At 39.3% G+C, this 16,746-nt stretch overlaps 1 protein-coding gene across 4 annotated transcripts in view; it reads left to right on the top strand.

The window, feature by feature from the left end:
• Window positions 1-390: 390 nt before the first annotated feature.
• Window positions 391-16,746, top strand: part of CAPN7 (calpain 7) — a 29,184-nt gene continuing 12,828 nt past the window's right edge. For 2 of the 4 annotated variants that reach the window (XM_040694601.2, XM_418783.8), the window contains exons 1-12: window positions 391-575; window positions 4,232-4,340; window positions 4,820-4,977; window positions 7,192-7,259; window positions 8,521-8,721; window positions 9,428-9,514; window positions 10,348-10,474; window positions 10,987-11,072; window positions 12,007-12,100; window positions 13,185-13,331; window positions 14,858-14,964; window positions 16,470-16,590. In XM_040694601.2, coding sequence (XP_040550535.1) covers window positions 474-575; window positions 4,232-4,340; window positions 4,820-4,977; window positions 7,192-7,259; window positions 8,521-8,721; window positions 9,428-9,514; window positions 10,348-10,474; window positions 10,987-11,072; window positions 12,007-12,100; window positions 13,185-13,331; window positions 14,858-14,964; window positions 16,470-16,590 — 1,407 coding nt within the window. In that variant the 5' untranslated portion in view covers window positions 391-473. Of the gene's footprint in view, window positions 2,937-4,231; window positions 4,341-4,819; window positions 5,019-7,191; window positions 7,260-8,520; window positions 8,722-9,427; window positions 9,515-10,347; window positions 10,475-10,986; window positions 11,073-12,006; window positions 12,101-13,184; window positions 13,332-14,857; window positions 14,965-16,469; window positions 16,591-16,746 lie in introns of those variants that run through there. The other 2 variants (XM_046937989.1, XM_015281764.4) reach the window with 2 other exon arrangements.

The following is a 16,746-nucleotide window of genomic DNA, read 5'->3' as shown; positions in this document are numbered from 1 at the left end:
GCGACCTTAGAGGACTTTTCCAACCTTAATAACTTTGTGATTCTGTGTTGGAAAGTCTCTGCTATTTTGAGCACTTCCCTTAAAAAAAGGATAAGACAAACAAAACCACAGTACTGCTTTAAAATTAACAACGCTCTTCAAGCACAGATCCTCACAGCGCAGGCAGACAACCCTACCACACCCCATCTGAGCGCGTCCTACCCTAGCCGCGACCTACAGCCACAGGCAGCCACGCCCCGCCTCCTCACAGCCCTAAACTCAGCCCCTCCGATCATGCCCAGTGCCTTTCTTCTATTAAAAAAAAAAGTGAGCGAGCTCTCCCTTGATGCGCGTGCGCAGCCCGCCCCCATGGCCGCAGGTGGGGCGCCGGTGGGCGGGACCGTCGGGGATGGGGCGGAGCCGGGCGGGGCCGGGTCGGGAAGCGGGTGGGCAGCGCGCAGCCGGCGGTAGGGGGTGGCAGGAGGGGTTCCGTCATGGACGCCAGCGCGTTGGAGTTGGACGCGGTGAAGTTCGCGCAGTTGGCGGTGCAGCGGGACCAGAGCGGGCGCTACCAGGAGGCCGTCTTCTACTATAAGGTGCGGCGGGGGAAGGCCTAGGGGCGGGCGCTTACGGCGGGGGATGGCGGAAGGCCGCGCGGAAAGTTTGTCCACCCCCGGTTAGAGCGGCGCAGCCCGGCGGTGTGAGGGTGGGGCTGGGCCGGGTGGCGATCGTTGGCGTTTATCAGCGTTTGCTGAACGTTACTGGAGATCAGGCGGTGGCTGTGAGCACAGGGAGGCGGTGGGCAGTGCGTTTCAGCAGTGGTGGCAGTGGGTCACCTCTGCTGGTGCAGGTTTGTGTGAGGGCAGCGTGCAGGCTCCTGTTCACGACTGGCAAAAATGCACGGCTAATGGTGGTGACAGCGCTGAAAAACTGTGTGCTGTAGCTGAGAATTTGTTCTGTGAGAATTCGTTCGGATAGTGTTATTGTGCTCTTTGTATCAGTTGTCATTTTCATGGAAATAAATAGGAGGCATTACTTTTGGGGTGACCCATGTAGAAAGACCATACTTGGGTTTCTGTGTGAAAGGATAGCATCATAGAACGGCTTGGATTGAAATTTCTCCTATTCTGGGAGAGATTCCTACATGGGAAGAGGAATATCTGCATTTAGCCTTCGTTGTTAGCTTAGGGTGACCTAAGTTTACTATGGGAAGTGTGTGTACAAAAGTTGTAATTAGCAGTAATAATGCTGATAAGGTCTGTGCCTCTCGGCAACACATGCATGATATCTGTTAGCTGTGCACATACTGCTTTGTGACAGCACACTTCTGACACATCTGCAAGAACCTGTCAGCTGCTCCTCAGAAGAAAACCATCTTTTTTTTTGTGCAAATAATCACTCTTCTGCTTTTTCATACAGCACACAGGAAATTATTTTCCCGTGCTGCGTTTAGGTGATGCTTCTAAAATCAGAAAGACACCCCTCATCCCTCAGGCTAAATGCAGCAAGGAGAATGCTTTGTGGTTTGCACATGTGAGGACACAGAGCACTGTGAGTATGGGCACTGCTCTGCACAATGAAAGCTTTGGATCACAGCTCTGCAGATAGAGGTTTTGATGCTCAGACAGGAGGTTCCTCACAGCACAAAATCAGGTGTTGGTTCTTGTATCACCTTCTGTGTGAAGGTATCTGACCTGTTACCAGCTTTTTTATTATCTGTTTGTGCGTTTAGTAAGCACACAGGTGAGAAATTGGATTCTGCAAGTACTTGACCTGAGCATGAAGCATGGGAAATGTCACTTCTTGTTGCTGATAGACAACAAACAGAATGTCTGAATGGATTTGCTGTCTGTTTGCTTGCGATGGATCAGAAATACCAGCTCCGAACCACGCCTACATCCTATGACAGCTGGCATTGGCACTGCAGCTTAATGCATAAGGGTCTGTTTGCACCTTGAAACCAGGTAGAACAGTTGTGGTCCAAATCAGGGAAATCATCAGTTATGCATGGATTTGGAGGCACTGGTTTGAAGATCTCTGTATTTTTCATCATGCTCACCATTGCAATACAGCAGCACCTCTGCTACTGGTGTGCCACAGATGTGTGTGCACTCCTGGAGCAGATGTCTGTAATGTGTTTTTCTCAAAGCTAGTTGTATGCTAGACGTTAGCAGTACTTAATTGCTACATTTAAATGAAACTGGACACATGTTTGCCTTTCTGTTGCTGTGAGCACTTCACGTGGTGTAATACTTGAATGGAGCTTACAAGCAGGAGATGAACTGACTTTATGCAGGTTGATAGTGATAGAACAAGGGGGAGTGGGTTTAAACTGGAAGAGGGGAGGTTTAGGTTAGATGCCAGGAATAAACTCTTCACTCAGAGGGCAGTGAGGCCCTGGCACAGCTGCCCAGAGAAGCTGTGGTGCCCCATCCCTGGAGGTGCTCAAGGTCAGGTTGGATGGGGCCCTGGGCAGCCTGAGCTGGTGAGTGGCAGCCCTGCCCATGGCAGGGGGTTAGCACTGGTGGGTGGGCTTTGGGGACCCTTTCAATGTGATTCTATGATTATGATGATGGATGTTGACAGGGTGTATGCAGTGCTTGCTTCTGTGATGCTCAGCAGTAAAATATTAACCCTGATAAATAAAGGTTGTATTAGGATTGGTTCTAAGCTTGGGCAGATAGGGTGGGTGCATGTGGGAGTAAATTGACAGCTTTGGCAAAATCATAGCCACAAAGCAAGCGAGAGCCCCTCTGGCCCCAGCTCTGTGCTTGCCCTGCACAGAGCCGTCTTCCTGAAGACCATCGCTGGAGAGCAGCACTGACAGTTATTGTTCTGCTGCCTACATACGTGCCTGCTACGTGACTGCCTCCTTCCCTCACCCGCTGCTGCTGGGAAGGAGAGCGCTGCTGTGCGAATGTGGGTTGTTGGGTTTTTTCCCCTATGCCAATAATGAGGTCAGTGTAAGGTTTTTATCTTTGTTTTAAAAACAAACCTCATTTTTTTTTTTCCATATGCTTCTGAGACTGTGTCTGCTCTGGCTGTTGATTTCAACCCTGCTAAGCCTTAATGTGGCCTTTTTTTGTAATAAATTTAGTAAGTGGACAGGCAGCTTATTGCAACTGAGGACGTTTTTTTCCTAATAGATTTGTGCCTTATACAAAAAGTCTTCATGTGGATAACACACTGTGCATATGAGCTGGAGGCCTCCTGGAAAAGGACTTCAATCCAGTGTTCTCTGCACGTAGAAACATTTCAAGACAAAAATTTAAGGAGCTGGGAAATCTTAATTCTGTAGAATTTCAAGATCACAGAATCGTAGAATGGCTGGGTTGAAAAGGACCACAATGGTCATCAAGTTTCCACCCCTCTGCTCTGTGCAGGGTCACCAACCACCAGACCAGGCTGCCCAGAGCCACATCCAGCCTGGCCTTGAATGCCTCCAGGGATGGGGCATCCACAACCTCCTTAGGCAACCTGTTCCAGTGCGTCACCACCCTCTGAGTGGAAAAACTTCATCCTCATATCTAACCTAAATCACTTTGCATGAGTAACATGAACAGAAAACTGTTTCTGAACCAAAACTCCCTAATTCTATGAATTTGTTTTTTGAAGGTTTTTTATATTGGTCTTCTTCTCATTATTATCAGATTAAATGCAAGTAATTTGTGAGTAATGTGTTTGGTTTTTTTAAGGTTTTTATTTGCTTTCCCAACCATAAATCTGCACCTTTAAAATTCAGGACAAACTGTCTTTTATTTTTATTTAGCTGATTTCAGTGCATGGCTGAATAAGTTCATATAAAATTTCTGGTTCTGTGCATGTAACTGCACACACTGACCCAAGATGTGGCCTTATGCCTGTACTGTGGAGGTATTCAAGGCCAGGTTGGATGGGGCCATGGGCAGCCTTGTCTAGTATTAAGTGTGGAGGTTGGTGGCCCAGCCTGTGGTGGGTGGGGTTGGAGGTTCATGATCCTTGAGGTCCCTTCCAACCCGGGCCATTCTGTGATTATAATAAAACTTGAGGTTCTGTACTCTTATAGGCTGTCCCGTGTGAAATTGAACTTAGGAAATCGGATTTCATTTGTAACTATTTCTCTCTGTCAGGTTCTCCCTGCACCACTGAGCCTCGATGCAGGTGTAGGAGCCGGCTTTCATGCAGGCTCATTGTTGCTGTAGCCTTCTGTTCATGGAAAGTAATTTTCCGGTCACCAACCGTTAACTTTTGTTTCAAATTCCTTTCCCTGCAGGAAGCTGCACAAGCCTTGATTTATGCTGGCATGGCAGGGTCAAGCTTGGAAAATATTCAAGAAAAAATTAATGAGTATTTGGAGAGAGTTCAAGCTCTCCATTCAGCAGGTGGGTAAGGAGCTTTCTAATTAAACCTCTGCGTAAATTGAGTAGAAAGCCTTACAGTGCTGTGAAATATGTATCTGATGTTTGCTCTGCTTCTCATGTTTTCTATTTTTTGTGAGTCACTGTTTTGAATTCTTTAGGGAATAAGCAATGTAGCACAGTGTAGAAGACTTATTTCCCAAGGACTTGGGTGTGCATATTCTTTCACTTAAAATATTCTTAGGAACTACATCTGCATAATATGAAAGAGATCTTATGTACGTTACTTGGCATGTGACACGCTGAGAGCATGTCTCAGCCTTGGGGGAAGAGACTTTTTCTTCCTTGTAAAGATGTCTTCAACAAAGTTTGCCAACTTTCTGCTTGCAGCCAAAGAGTAGATGTTTCTCATCTGATAGAACTACTAGTGTTTCCGTACTATGGGAAGGATGTTTTTGCATGTCTGCTGCTGTAGAAATCTAAACACTTTATTTTTCTTTTAGTTCAATCTCAGAACACAGACCCTCTGAAGTCAAAACAGCAGTTGGACTTGGAGCGTGCTCACTTCCTAGTTACACAGGCTTTTGATGAAGATGATAAAGGCAATGCAGAAGAAGCTATAGAGTTGTACACGGAAGCGGTGGAGCTCTGTTTGAAAACAGTATGTTAACCTACAAGTTAACTTGGTGGAATTATGTGATGGTAAGGAATTCTTCCACTTGCACAAGTGACTGACCCCTAAAGGCTGGCTTAAAAATGGAGTACCTGTATTTCTAAAAACTGTTCTTGAATCTTTTTTTTTCCATTGGTTGTTTTTGTAATGTTTCTTCCAGTTGTTACGTTATTTAATGCTGTAAATTCATGGGGACTGGTCATTTGTGTGTTTTCACTGAGCCAGATTATACTAAGAAATACAAATATGCTGAAAACTTTGTCGTCCTTACTTTTGCACTAGAATGAATGCAATATTAAAAGAGAAATCAGAAGCTGTTAAAATTGAAGATGACTTGCTAATGTGTCAGCTATTTTATTTTCTGACTATATTAAAGGGAATAATTCTTGGGATTTTTTTTGTGTAGCATTTTCTGAAAGCGTAACAGTCTCCTGCTGCTAAAACTGGTTAAAAAAAAAATACTATTTGATTACTCAGTAGCTAACATTAAAGCTATTACGAGTGAATTCAATTCACACTGAAGTTAATGGTAGAGTTAAATTGGCCGTTATCTGAACGATGACAAACATAATTACAGGTACTGCTTTTTTTCTCTGACGTCCAGTTGTCATAACTAACTCATTATAGGAAGAGCTCACCATCATAATGTAACTCCACCAAGTCTGTTTTTCTTTTTTCTCCTCTTTCTTTTTTGTAATGTGAATATATAAGGGTTGTTGGGAGGGAAATGCTACTATTGCTACTTACTAGAGTAAAACCTTTGCTCTGAATTCTACTGAACAGTTTTAGGTAGACTTAAAAACCCTACTGATAAAAGGTAACCAGATCAAAAGCTAGTAGAACTGCTGTAGTTTTTCTGCTTCAGCTGTTTAATCAGAACTGCTTTTGTCTATTATATAAACTATTGCATCAGCATACTGCTTTTGACTCTGCTGTTTCTCCTTCTGTTGTGTAGTACGTGCATGTACCAACTTACATATATAGAAATTACTCTGACATTATCTTAACAGTTGCTGTTACCTGATCTTTTATTAGGTGCAGATACAGCTAACATTTCTTTTAATATTGACAACACGTTGTTTTGTTAAAATGGCTGTAGGCTTAATCCCTCAAGGGGGTCAAAAGGTACCTTCTTCTCCCCAGGATGAAAGATGGAAGGAACTCTGCCTTGAACCACTACTTCTGTCTTGCTTTCTGCTTGTTGTATTAGGTATTAGGTGGAGAGAGCTGCTGCTTTCTTACCCTTGAAGCAGTAAGAGAGCAGCTGTGTCTATTCCTTGGTGTCTGTCTCCTAGATAGGTCTTCTGGTGTATCACATCCACTGCTTCCCTTGATACATCTTTCAAAGTCTTTTCCAACAAGGAACTCCTAAGTGTAACTTACTAACAGATAGAAAAATGTTTAGAGTGTTTCTAGTTTCATTTCTCAGGGTGAAAGTAGCTTGCCTTTTGTTTCCTCAAGTCATGTAGATGACCCAGGAGAATCAGTCATGGTACAAAGCTTGAACCTGAAACCTGCTACTGGGTGTGACAAGAGAAGCCACAGCTCATGTTGTGCTTCCTGCTGATTACCTGTCTCTGCTAGCTGTGATTCACCTGTAAGGAAGAAAGTATAAACTGGTTATATGAGTGAACTGTCACGACCTACTTCCCAACTGGAAATAGAAGTTAGCACTCCTGATAACGGTTTTGGTGCCCGTTGTTGATAATTTTATGCTTTACATGTGGAAAAACAAGAATTTTTAACTTACAAGCAGGCTTTATCAATGCAAGTGAATGTTCAAATGTATCTTTTCCTGAGTTACCATGATTATTTTTACATACTTGTGGAGAAAAAACATGGCATACATTGCACTCCAATAGTGTACATAACATTTGTTGGTTTTTTTCTGTCCATGGTTTTAATATGGCTTTTTAAATAATTTTTTTGTGTGTATGCAGTATTTCCCATGCTGAAAAATGTCGAATAACACTTTCATTCTATGAACATTTACTAGAATAGTAAAATAATATTCACTTAATATCCTTCTTATATTGAGATTAAAAAAAAAAAACACATGCATATCTGCTCACTTCAAAGGAGGATTGGGTAAAAAAAAATAGGTGGTAACTAATTTGAATTATGGAATTTCACAAGCAGTTTAAAATCTGTATTTTCTTTGGATGTGTAGCTTTTTTGTTGTTTATGTGTTTTGAATTTAAGGCTACAGAAACTTCAGAAGCAGGCCTGCAGTCAAAACTGAAACAACTGGCTCGGCAAGCATTAGATAGGTGAGTATTGCCACTGTTAGCACAGGTAATAGCTGTTGAGTGTCAGTACACTCTCTGAGTTGAATTCTCAATCTATTATGTCTGTTCTGTACTGCAAAGTGCAGGGATTCTGACCAGACCGAACTCAATTATAGTTTTCCTGGCAGATGGCTGCCAGCTGTTATACAGGTAGATGAAGTAGCTCTTGTGCCAGCACTCTGGAAATCTCATGCAGAATTAGGGAAGGGCTATGTATTTATTAGTGCACTGTTTCAGTCTTCAGACAGATAAATCTGAGTACTCTACTACTGTTTTGGCTTTTATAAAAACCCTGAATTCAGATGAGTGCTAAGCCTGGCTGTCAGCATCTCTTCATAATGAAGACAGCTTCGAAACTGGGAAGTACTTGGTTTGAGACAGCAATTTAATCATGTGGATAAGTCTAGTGGATGGGAGTCTGTATCTAAAACAAGTTGCATGAGTGTAAGTCCAATGTAACTCCTTTTTAAATCAGCGGTATGAGAGGGAATAATGGACTCTGTTGGGCTGCTTCAGTATTAGCAGATTTCCAGTGCTTTTCAGTCTGTGTTCAAAAAACCCCACGCTGATTTGCATGCGTGACTATCTCACAGTTTAATACAGCCACAAAAAAAAAAAAAAAGATGGCTCCTGAATATACAGTCCTCAAGCAGCTGAAAAGCTGGATTTTAAGAATGGTTGGGGTTTTTTTTCTGCTGTAATAATTGCTAGTCAAATCCTGAAGTCTAAGAGAAAGCAGAGCAGTAGGTGATGATGAAACCAACGTTGGTGAGTTACCACTGTGATCCTGCCTCATGGGGGAAGCAGTTAGGAAATTATGTCCTGTCTGTGAATCACTCTAAAAGGGATTTTCTCTCTCTGGGTTTGTGGTCTTTTTTCTGAGGTTCCAGATCATGAATGCTTACATAAATGCTGCTGTTAATATTGTCTTAAAGGTGACAAAAACTTAATGAATTCTGCTAAAAATATCTTTTAATTGAACTGCAAATGCTATATTTTAATTGATTGTAGAACAGGAAAATAAAGAAGTACTGACATCAGTACTGAATGATTTCTGATGCTTCTATTGATATTGTTCATGAATTGATTTTTTTTTTTCATAGGAAAAATGATATTGGTCAGCTTGAGCATCTGTTCATCCCTTTTTAACAACTGTGAGAGCATGAACAAGGAAATAAATGACTGACCCATAGCTGTATTTTCATTATGATTGTACACAGAATGCTTTTTTCTTTCCTTTTAGAGCAGAAGCACTGAAAGTATCGATGTCAAAGTCATCTCAGAAGGAGAAGTCAACTGCTGCTAAACCAAATCAGCCCGTCAGAACATTCTTTCCACTGGGACCTGACTTTTCTTTAAATGATAAACCACAGACAATCAGAGCAGTGCAAGCTAGTGAATCTCAAGGTCAGAGGTACACTGCAGAGGAGATTGAAGTACTCAGGTGAGCAGAGGCCAAGATTTTACAGAGTTTTATCATTTGTGCACACATTCTTTGTGCATCTTGGACAGTAAATTGTTATACACCTAAGCTTGAGGTGTATGAACAGAGGCTTGGAAAACCACCACTTACAAACTCGTTTGTTGCCATTACCCAAGCTTTAATAAACTCTTGTATTCTCTACTGTAATGTAATCAGTGGTTTTTATTCGTAGAGCATGATTTCTAGAGCATGTTTAGAAGGCAACTTGTAGTTGGCTGCCAGGAGTATTTTTCATGTACAAAAATGGTTGTATGTATATGATACAACTACTATATCACAGGAAGTTGAGGAAGCATAGTATACTTCAGGATTATGCCTTCTGTTATATTCAGTTCCTTTTGCATTTGTTTTTATTATAGCTGCCGTAGTAGACATATTTTAATGAATCCATAAAACTTTTAGGCAAATTTGTGAATTTTGAAAACTATTAAACGTATGCAGAAAAAAAAAAAAAGCATTGTAACCCTTATCAGACAACTTTCTTCCTTCTCTCTCCACAGTAAATAAGATTGTGACACAGGTGATGTTCAACACTGTCCAGGAATTTGATCTTAAAACATTTAATCTGTTTATTTACTATTGGGACTTAAATGGACTAAGGGCATGGTCCTGAACATAGAAATGTGCAAATAAGTTTGTAACTATATTTTTCTCTTACAACTTGTAGAAAGACTTCAAAAATTAATGGCATTGAATATGTCCCTTTCATGAGCGTTGATCTGAGGGAACGTTTTGCCTTCCCTATGCCATTTTCGTAAGTGCTGTTCAATTACTGATGTTTCTTTGTTGTTTTGAATTCTTTCCAATAATCAGTGTTGTTGTGTTTTCTCTTAAAATTGTTTAAGCAGGTTTTTAAGCATAATTTTGGCTGAGGTACTTAAATACTGCAACCTAATTTCTCCAGTCTGATCTTGGGACTGTTTAATGTGAGCTGATCCTGCTCTGCAGTGCCTTTACAGTTGTCCCTGCAGGCCTTCAAGAATATTCTGTTTTGGCTTTTTGTAGTATTGGGCTATGCTGACAACTTGGCTCCATTTCCTGACTCTATTTCCTACTGTTTTTAGTGCTCTCTGTCTCAGTTGCCCCACCTGCAAAAATGAAGGTGGTAGCTGTCTCCTCCATCAAGGACTATTCAGAGGAAGAGCGATAGAAAACGTTTATGCATGAGCTCTGATATAGATTCACACTACATAGCCATAATAGACAAGTCACCTGGTTGGTGTTTTTTCTTCCATTTTCTACTAAAGGCATGACAATCAGCTATGCCTCAATATTTTCTGAACTGAAGAAGCCTTTTATTAGTTCATCATGTTGAATTAAAGGCAAGAATTTGGGTTTCTGCTGGGGTAGCTGGCTTTTTGAAATTCATTTCAGTCTCATGAAGGAGACTCTTGGGTTTTATTTCATGTTTTCAGTGTTTTCTGTTTTTCCCCACCAAATTATCAACTTTGTTCTCTGAATTTGTTTTCCAGCTGTGTAATTGTTCTATGCACATTTTGCACCATCTGTCAGGTATACATATGACTTGGGATGTCACGAAAAGCTCTTCTATTGAAACTGTTATTTCTGCCTTTCTCTTAAATCTAGTGATAAATGTGGGAAGTTGCCATTATCCCCCAAACAGAAAGCAATGTTTGCCAAGTGGGTACGGCCGGATGACATAACAAATAACCCTACGATGATTTATACTGTGTCAAGCTTCAGCATAAAGCAGGTAAGTTGTTCCTAAAGAGAAGCGTGCACTGCTAGAGCACATTGCAGGGTATGAGACTTTCCAAAAGAGAAGAGGATTGCTTTCTCAAGAAGAAACCCCTAAATATGAGAGAGCTTTTCATGGCTCTCCTGATGTTAATGTAATGATAGTGCCACCTCAAATTCCATGCATTCTTTAGCCATGAGAATGAACAAGTGTGTTAACGGTGGAAACGCCGTGTGTTTTGGGAAGAAAGAGGTTAAGTGTGAGTGAATGACAAGATAGCTGCATTTACCTCTCATTGCCTTCAATAAATCTTTTAACTTACAGAGCAAGCAATGTTTCCTGCTTTTCTTTTCTTTTCTTTTCTTTTCTTTTTTTTTTTTTTTTTTGAGTAACTTGGCTTCTCTCCATTTAAATCCTTTCACTATTGAAGGGAATCACTAACAATTTTCCTTTCTTTTCCACTCAACTCATTTTTCTTTGGTATCTAAATATTAGTAAATATCCTCATTGTCATCTTTTCTTTACAGACAATAGTGTCAGATTGTTCCTTTGTGGCATCACTAGCTATCAGTGCTGCATATGAAAGAAGATATAACAAAAAGTTGATTACGAGGTAAATAGCTGTTATTTTCTAAGATCATCAGACTTAACACAGCTAAGCGTTTGCAGTATTTCCTATTTAAATTGCTGTCTGTTAAGCTTATTCATGAGTAATATGTTAAAAAATATTTAGGTTAGTATGCTCTACTTCTGTCAGTTTTAATTGAGGTTCTCTATCGTACATTTGGGCACAGTAAAAGTTAGTGTTTGTTTCACCTTAATCTCCCTGGGAATTTTGTGGCTTTACCACTTCTAAAAGCGAAACTACTTTAAATGTGCTTTGAGAAGAGCAAATTGTCTAGAGGGCTTTGTTTTTAATAGCAATTTTACTTAAAATGCTTTGTAGGTTTGTTTCTTTGTTATGCCAACTGCTGTGCAACAAATAGTTGATCTTAAATCTTGCTGCAGAATGGTAACAACACTATCTCAATCCAACTTAGCAAGCATTCTGTGATAAATTTAGCATGCATTTGGCAGACTGTCTGCCAGGAGCCCATTGCCAGACAACTGTGTGAATGTTATTTCTAGATTTTTGTTTTAACCTATACTTGCTAGAAGTGAATATGTGTTCTCTTCATGAGCAGAGAGTTCAGTACCACGTCTTGAAACTTTTGACTGTCATTTAGGCTAATACTGTGTTTAAATAGAATTTGCATAATTGTAGTACATGTAAAAGTAAGACAAATCTGCTTGTGTTGATTCAGCTAGATAAATTATTATTCATGGGCTTTCTTTGATTCAGAAAGAACTGCATCAGGTAAATGGTCTGAAAAATGAAATCTATTTAGACATAGTTGCCAATCTTACTAAATTTGAGTGGTTTTTCATGTAAAATTTCATATCTATCTTTTATAGTATATATTATAGAAATTCAGCTTTTTATATTATCAGTGTATGTACAGCAGAGTCACTTATGTCACAATTTGCCTGTTGTATTTTTTTAACAGTATCATTTACCCTCAGAATAAGAAAGGAGAACCAGAGTATAATCCATGTGGCAAATACATGGTGAAACTTCATATCAATGGTGTACCTAGAAAGGTAAATGGTTTGGGGGGAACTTAATACTGTTACTGTTAAAATCATGCATTTTTAAAGCTGATGACCAAAGATTTTTTGTGAAGAGAGGAGATGCCTGAAGATAAATGGTAGAGCTTTATAAACTCACAGGCATTGTTTTCTTAGTGCAGTAAATAGTGGTATAAAATAAAATACTTTAGCAGTCACTATTGCAGTTCATTTAGAATTATCGTTGTTTGTGGGAGTTCAAAAATCCAGTGATGGTGTTCATAGACAAGTGGCTTGGGACAAGTCCTCAAATGTTATTAAATGCTAAGATACAACCTGTAGGTTAGGAAGTCTGTTAGTAGCAAAATCCTGGAATCTGAATGACTGTTAGAGGGAAGTATCACTTAAGTGCTTCCTCTGCTCTCTGTGCTCTCCAATATATCTCCCGATGGCTGCTTTTTGGTAGGATGAGTGGCTGTGTTCTGCAAAAAGAATTATCAATTCTTGCATAAATAAGATCTGACATGAAAATGTGCTGTCTCAGTAGTGTATTGGTAATAGACTAATGGTAGTGTGAAATATCTGTGTTGGGAGACTGTTTCAGACCACGATGAGTACTCCAGTAATAGTCAATACTACTGGGATGTATAGTCTACATAATTTAAACAAGAAATGTAAATGCTTTTGCAACTGTATCAATGACTGTAATTCTTCTACTGCATATTGAGCACAATCTATGATCTTTTTCCTAATTACATGAGGGATACTGTTAGGCCTTTCTCTACTTTTTCTTATTTTGACAGTCATACTGAGCTTTTCCAGCCGGTGTTAAATACTTGATGAGCAAGTTGTGTCATAACCTCCATTTGCTAAAGAGCAAACCAAGGCAGATGCTCACAGGTCGCCCAGTGATGGTGTAAGAGAGAGCTAGCAACAGAACTACTTGTTCACTTTAGGGCAAGCCTCTGATTGATACAGATGTCCTCATCTGAAAAAGTGGTCAGATGTGTGTCTTGGAAGCCATGTACTACTAAGAGTTAGGTTTGGTTATCTTTTTTTAAAATACTCCCAGAGTACTTTATTAGCTCTAAGATAATCTTTTATTTATTTTGCACAGGTGATCATAGATGACCAATTACCTGTTGATCATAGTGGGGAGCTTCTGTGCTCTTATTCTAACAATAAGAATGAATTGTGGGTATCACTAATAGAAAAGGCTTACATGAAGGTCATGGGAGGATATGATTTTCCTGGATCAAATTCTGTAAGTACTAGATTATTTCTAATAAGAAAAAAAATTAGATAATCTCTGTCAAGTTTCCTCATTTCTTCTAGTGAAATCAGAATGAAATGCTTGGGGAGGTAAGTGTGGGAAGAAGTGTTCTTCTATGTTTTATTTTTTCTTCCTATCACAAATGTACTTAACTGTGCTTAAGTATGTCAAACTTCATGGGCAGAGTTAAACTTGCTGTGCTAACTGTAGGTCTGAGACTTATGGTTGGAAAGTATATGCTTTATATTGCTCCAAACTTTCATCTAGGTTCAAACTTATAATTTTTCTTGCCTCTACATGTATCAGTAATGCAGATCTTTGGTTTCTGTCATTCTACGAACAGCATGATTCTCTTCTCCCTTGTTAGGCAGAGGAGCCAGCTAAGAAAGGAGCAGGCTGAAATACTCCGTGTTTATGGAGGGGACAAGTACTTTGATATAAGAAAGCTTATCTGATTGTTCCACTCATTTATATGAGTATGTATCAGGTTCCTATAGTGTTGATACTTAATAGGCCATCGTGATGCTGCAGCCAGGTTGTTGACGTGGAAACTATTTTTTCAGAGTCTGGACTATTCAAGGCCAAATAATCTTCCTTCGTTACCTAGAAAGAATTTCTGATTTCTTTTTTTCATTCAAACTTATTAAATTTAATGGTGTGCCTTTATTCCATTCTAGTTGATGTCTTGATAATTGTATTCTTTGTGGATGTGATAGGTAGTTATCACCTCCAGAAATGTGATTATTGAGATAAATGTGGCCTTGTATAAGGGTAAAATGTAGCATACAGTTTTATGTATATTTATGTCAGTGGACAGCTCTCTTGTTCTGCAAAACAATGCTGAAGAAACAGAATAGCTGTTCTACTTGCATTGTCCTCCTCTAACTAGCTGTCTGGAAAAAACAGCTTGACATTTGGCATTTTATCTCCACCCCCTCTGTTCTCCACTGTATCACAGCTTCATTGTCTAATTAGGGTTACTTATTGTCTGTGTTATATTTGCAGTTTGCAAAATTCCCACCCACCAGTGCTGTTCATGACTCTTCAAGCCTTTATAGTCTCTGCTTTTTCCTTTGAGGAGCTCAAAGCAGGAGGGGAGGAAGCAATATTTCAAGGAGATAAAATAAGGAGATTAAAGCCTCTTATTACTGAAAAGCATGACAGTGTCAGCCTTACCAAAAAGAATATTAAAAAACTCTGAAACCCTGAGCCTTAGAATTAAAATGTAAATAATTTAAAATGCATATATAATAGCAAGATTCCAAATAGTCCTTCTGAGACTGTTCTTTAGAATTCTATGAATTAAAGAAGTAAATAGAACGTGTCATAGAAGTGATAACTTTTCTAATGTTTTCATACCTCTCAAGTTTCAGTTCTTCGTCAGTTCATTTTTGAATTTCATATTGTCTTACTCTTGAGTCTTTATATGTAGAGCTAGTGTAATAAATATCTTTGGTTTCTTTCAAGGTGCTTTTATGGTTACCTATTATGTTTTCTTCTGAACGCTTGTATTTCAGAACATCGATCTCCATGCGCTGACTGGTTGGATACCTGAAAGAATTGCTATGCACTCTGACAATCAAGCTTTTGATAGAGATAGCACTTTCAGAATGCTCTATCAGAGGTAGAAGTTTATTCTTTCTTAACTAAGTAAAATTGCTTGCTCTGTAGTAGTTGGATTACCATCTTAGAATCACCATAGATCCCTCAACAGAATCTTGGTGCTACTACAAGTTGTGGTTTATATAACTTTCATATGCTTTCTGGAAGAAGAAAAAGTAATGTATTGGTGACTTTAATAGAAGTGTAAGATACTATGGAATTTTTTTTCTCTTCCCATTTGATGGGGAAGATTTAAAAAAAAAAAAACAACCCATTTCCTGATGAAGAAAATAAACTGTAGAGTCAGAGAAGACCAAATGAGAACCACTGTATAATTTAAGACTCGGAAAAGTAGAAGGAAATATAGAAAAAGTGTCCCCCAGAACTTGACCTGCTGTCCCTAGCAAGCAGATCAGTATGGTATTCTTGATCATATCACAAAATCTTGATTATTATGTTCCTGTCATAAATCTGGAGGAGCAGCAGAAAACCTATATCGAAACTGTGATCCTGATCTTCAGACCTATTGTAATACAACTCTACTTACGGTGAAAGATACAGCTGTGAAGTAAATGCCAGCTAGCAAGTACTTAAATGTCTTTCACAACTGTTCTGTGCAACCAGTTCCTTTTGTATTTCAAGGCAGAAGAAAGGGGATATTCTGTTGACTGAAAGACCCCCATTCGTGATGGGAGTGTGAGATTATTTCTATAGTGCTTTTTCAGTAGTTTAGGAACTCGCACTTGATTGTCAACAGCTTTTCAGATAGATGTTCTGACATTGCAGTTTATAGTGTGGCTGCAATTAGAGTGAGATCTAGTCATTATAGCTTCACTGTTGTTGTTAATCTGTGCTAGACTGATAATCTGTGGTCCAGTGACCCTGTAAAGTCTGTAGGGACCTTCAGAGTGTACTTGGATTTTATCATGTTCTAGGAAACACACTATCAGGTCTTCACAACAGCAATCACTGAAGTGAAAAACTGCAATTCAGAACAATTGCAGAACTCAGCTGTCATCTGACAGTTCAAATTCTGTAGGCATAATACTGAGTGACACAAAAGCTGGAATATAAGCACATGCAGAACCTAGGAGGATTGATTTTTATTTATTTATTTAAAGTTTGGAAAGCCCCATCAAAATCCTGGGATCAATAGAGTTAATTCACTGTATGCAGTGATTTAAGTAAGTGTTGATGAAACCATTTCTGTGTTCAGCTGAAGATCTGTGAGGAGAATTTTTAATAAATGACACAGATTGAATTTTAGAATGACAAATGCTTATTTTTATGTTGTAATGACAATAACCTTCTATATCACATTCAGTCTGTACTGAAATACTGGAAGAAAATAGTTCTGTGTTCTGAAGTATCTTCAGGTCTGATTTCTGCTTACAATAAACAACCTGTATTCCTATAAAGTAGGATCATACTAACAATGTACAAACATACTACTGCAGTATCTGTCAAATGTTAGTTTGCAGCTGTTAAAAATAGCTTAATTAAAATGTTACTTTTTTTTTTTAACAGATTTCATAAGGGAGATGTCCTTATCACAACAGCAACAGGTGTGATGTCTGAAGAGGAAGGAGAAAAATGGGGTTTAGTTCCAACCCATGCCTACGCAGTCTTGGATATAAGAGAACATAAGGTACCAAGTAAAACTGAACATTTTGTTCAGATACCAGCTTGAAACCTTTGTCTAAGATGGGTTGCTATTGATCTTTAGTTTATTTTGTCTTCAAAAACTGGGAAATTCTGGAAAGCTTAATGATGCTGTATTTCATAAAGATGCTGATCACTATTC

The sequence above is a fragment of the Gallus gallus genome, chromosome 2 (genome assembly GCF_016699485.2).
Source record: "Gallus gallus isolate bGalGal1 chromosome 2, bGalGal1.mat.broiler.GRCg7b, whole genome shotgun sequence".
Taxonomy (NCBI): Eukaryota; Metazoa; Chordata; class Aves; order Galliformes; family Phasianidae; genus Gallus; species Gallus gallus.
Note: the sequence above shows the minus strand (reverse complement) of the source record. Positions and strands in the feature narration are given on the sequence as shown.